This window comes from Austrofundulus limnaeus, unplaced genomic scaffold (assembly GCF_001266775.1).
Source record: "Austrofundulus limnaeus strain Quisiro unplaced genomic scaffold, Austrofundulus_limnaeus-1.0 Scaffold176, whole genome shotgun sequence".
NCBI lineage: Eukaryota > Metazoa > Chordata > Actinopteri > Cyprinodontiformes > Rivulidae > Austrofundulus > Austrofundulus limnaeus.
The window spans coordinates 80,041-82,265 of NW_013952578.1; the positions used below are offsets into that span (position 1 = coordinate 80,041).

Below are 2,225 nucleotides of genomic sequence, written 5' to 3' on the forward strand. Positions count from 1 at the left end.
CTCAGGTAGGACAAAGTGTCTCAGGTAGGATAGAGTGTCTCAGGTAGGACAAAGTGTCTCAGGTAGGACAGAGTGGCTCAGGTGGGACAGGGTGTCTCAGGTAGGACAGAGTGTCTACAACTAATTATTTTTGAGTTAATGTTGCCTTAATGAACAGTGAATAAAAAATAACCTGTAAAACTCTGATGTTAAATGCGACGTGGTTGAAAATTTGGGTGCACCRAACTTTTGTGCTGGTGCACCTAAGAAAAATTGTTAGGCGCACAGGTGCAACCAGTGCAAAAAGTTAGTCAAGAGTCCTGACATCACAAACAAATCAGGGACATCTTGTTGGGAGTTGCAGGAGGTGGCAGTGTGTTTTTCTTTCTTTGCAGAATCCCATTTTACTTCATTTAAACAATCATAAGACAACTATGAGTCTCCAAAAGCCGAAAAGGTGGTAAAGACGCCATGAAAAAGGATGCAGCAATGGAGAAGAAAGATACAGTATTTGTTGTTGTTAGCAGCTATATATTTAGGGATTAAAATAACAGTAAATTGTTTTGCATCATCAACATGGGGTTTATGACAGGGTCCCTGGATATTTTTCACCCTTGTAAAGGGTCCCCAGACCCAAAAGGTTTGAGAAGCCCTGTTCTAGACTACACGGTAAAAGAACATGTACTACAGCAGGCCCGGAGACAAGAAGCTATGTTCCACGGGTCACGCATTTATTCTGATCACGACTATTCATCAGACCAGCAAAGGTAGAACGGTGAAGTGCATCATGTCATTAATCAACTTAAAAAAAGGGAATATGCAGCAGAAGGGAGAAAATATGCAATGTCACTATCTGGGATTGACCAGAAGGCATTTCTTACTCAGCAAGATGAGTAAAGTGCTGTTTATATTGAAGCCTATAGTATGACTACAAATTTAAGTTATTTGATATTTTTGATACATCATAGTTCGATTTGAGTCTGTGTACTTTTTGGCCCCAGATTTTTCTTTTCAAAAGCAGATACTATTACTTTTCACTTTATAATTAAAAAAATATGTCACAGATGTGATACCTTCTTGGTTTTAGAAACTTCAGGTAAATACTTCATGCATTTTTGGGCAGTCTGGTCACTGAGCATTCCTCGGGCACAATTTTTGAGTAAAAGACAGAATGGGATGTATTGCAACTGTCAGTCATATTTTTTAAAATGCTGTTTTTCAGGCTCGTCTGCCAGTGAAGTGGATGTCCCCGGAAAGTATCTTTGAGTGTGTGTACACATTTGAGAGTGACGTGTGGTCCTATGGCATCTTGCTTTGGGAAATCTTCTCACTGGGTATATTTTCCCTATTCATAGTTCTGTACTTTGCGTGTATAAAACAACTGTGTGTCTAGTTGTGTGTTTTCAGAGTTGCATAATGCAACTTGATATTTCTGCTGGACATAGGAAATAGTCCTTATCCTGGTATGCCTGTGGATGCCAAGTTCTACAAACTGATAAAAGAAGGATACAGAATGGACACTCCAGAGTTTTCCCCCAAGGAAATGTGAGTTTTCATTGGTTTGAAATGTGGCTGTGCTCAAAAGAATTACTCAAAAAAGAGATGGTTTGGTTTAAGGCTGTGACAAAAAGGAATGTGAGGGATTTGAATCACAGCCGGCTCTCATCCTATTGCATTTGGCTTCTCACAATAATAATCAAAAACAGGAAAGTTAAAGCTGTTTGATAAAACAAGAAGAAATATTACACTACAAAAAGGGTCATTGTAAAAACTGTAGCTGAGAAAAGCTCTTTGTTTTATGTGTTTCTTTGCAGGTATGAGATTATGAGGTCTTGCTGGGAGCCTGACCCCTTCGAAAGACCCCCCTTCAGGAAAGTCGTAGAGTATATAGAGCAACAGCTGTCGGATGCCACTAAACATGTAGGTTGCACCACTTTTATGACTTTTTTCCCAAGGTTRAAACTTGCATGCATTGATTAAAAATGTATCTTGAAGTCCTTACAGGCTGCTCAGCCTTATTATGCTGTGATTTTAAGGTGGTTAATTCAATTCAATTCAATTCAAAAACACTTTATTGATCCCAGAGGGAAATTAGTTAAGGCTGATGTTAAATTTCGGTTCATGTTCCTATATTCAAAAATGTTAATGAAATATGTTAAAGGGGCAATATCATGTAAAATCAACTTTTTTGAGTTTTATATCATGTTATCTCATAAAAAAAACATGCCCAAAGCCTTGCTCTGACT

General features: G+C 38.3%; 1 protein-coding gene across 1 annotated transcript in view; it reads left to right on the forward strand.

Annotated features, from left to right (window-relative positions):
- Positions 1 to 1,899, forward strand: part of kita (KIT proto-oncogene, receptor tyrosine kinase a) — a gene marked incomplete at its 3' end in the record, with an annotated part of 67,667 nt that extends 65,768 nt beyond the window's left edge. Inside the window, 3 exon segments of the mRNA XM_014017753.1 lie at positions 1,202 to 1,313; positions 1,425 to 1,524; positions 1,794 to 1,899. Coding sequence (XP_013873207.1) covers positions 1,202 to 1,313; positions 1,425 to 1,524; positions 1,794 to 1,899 — 318 coding nt within the window.
- Positions 1,900 to 2,225: the final 326 nt, after the last annotated feature.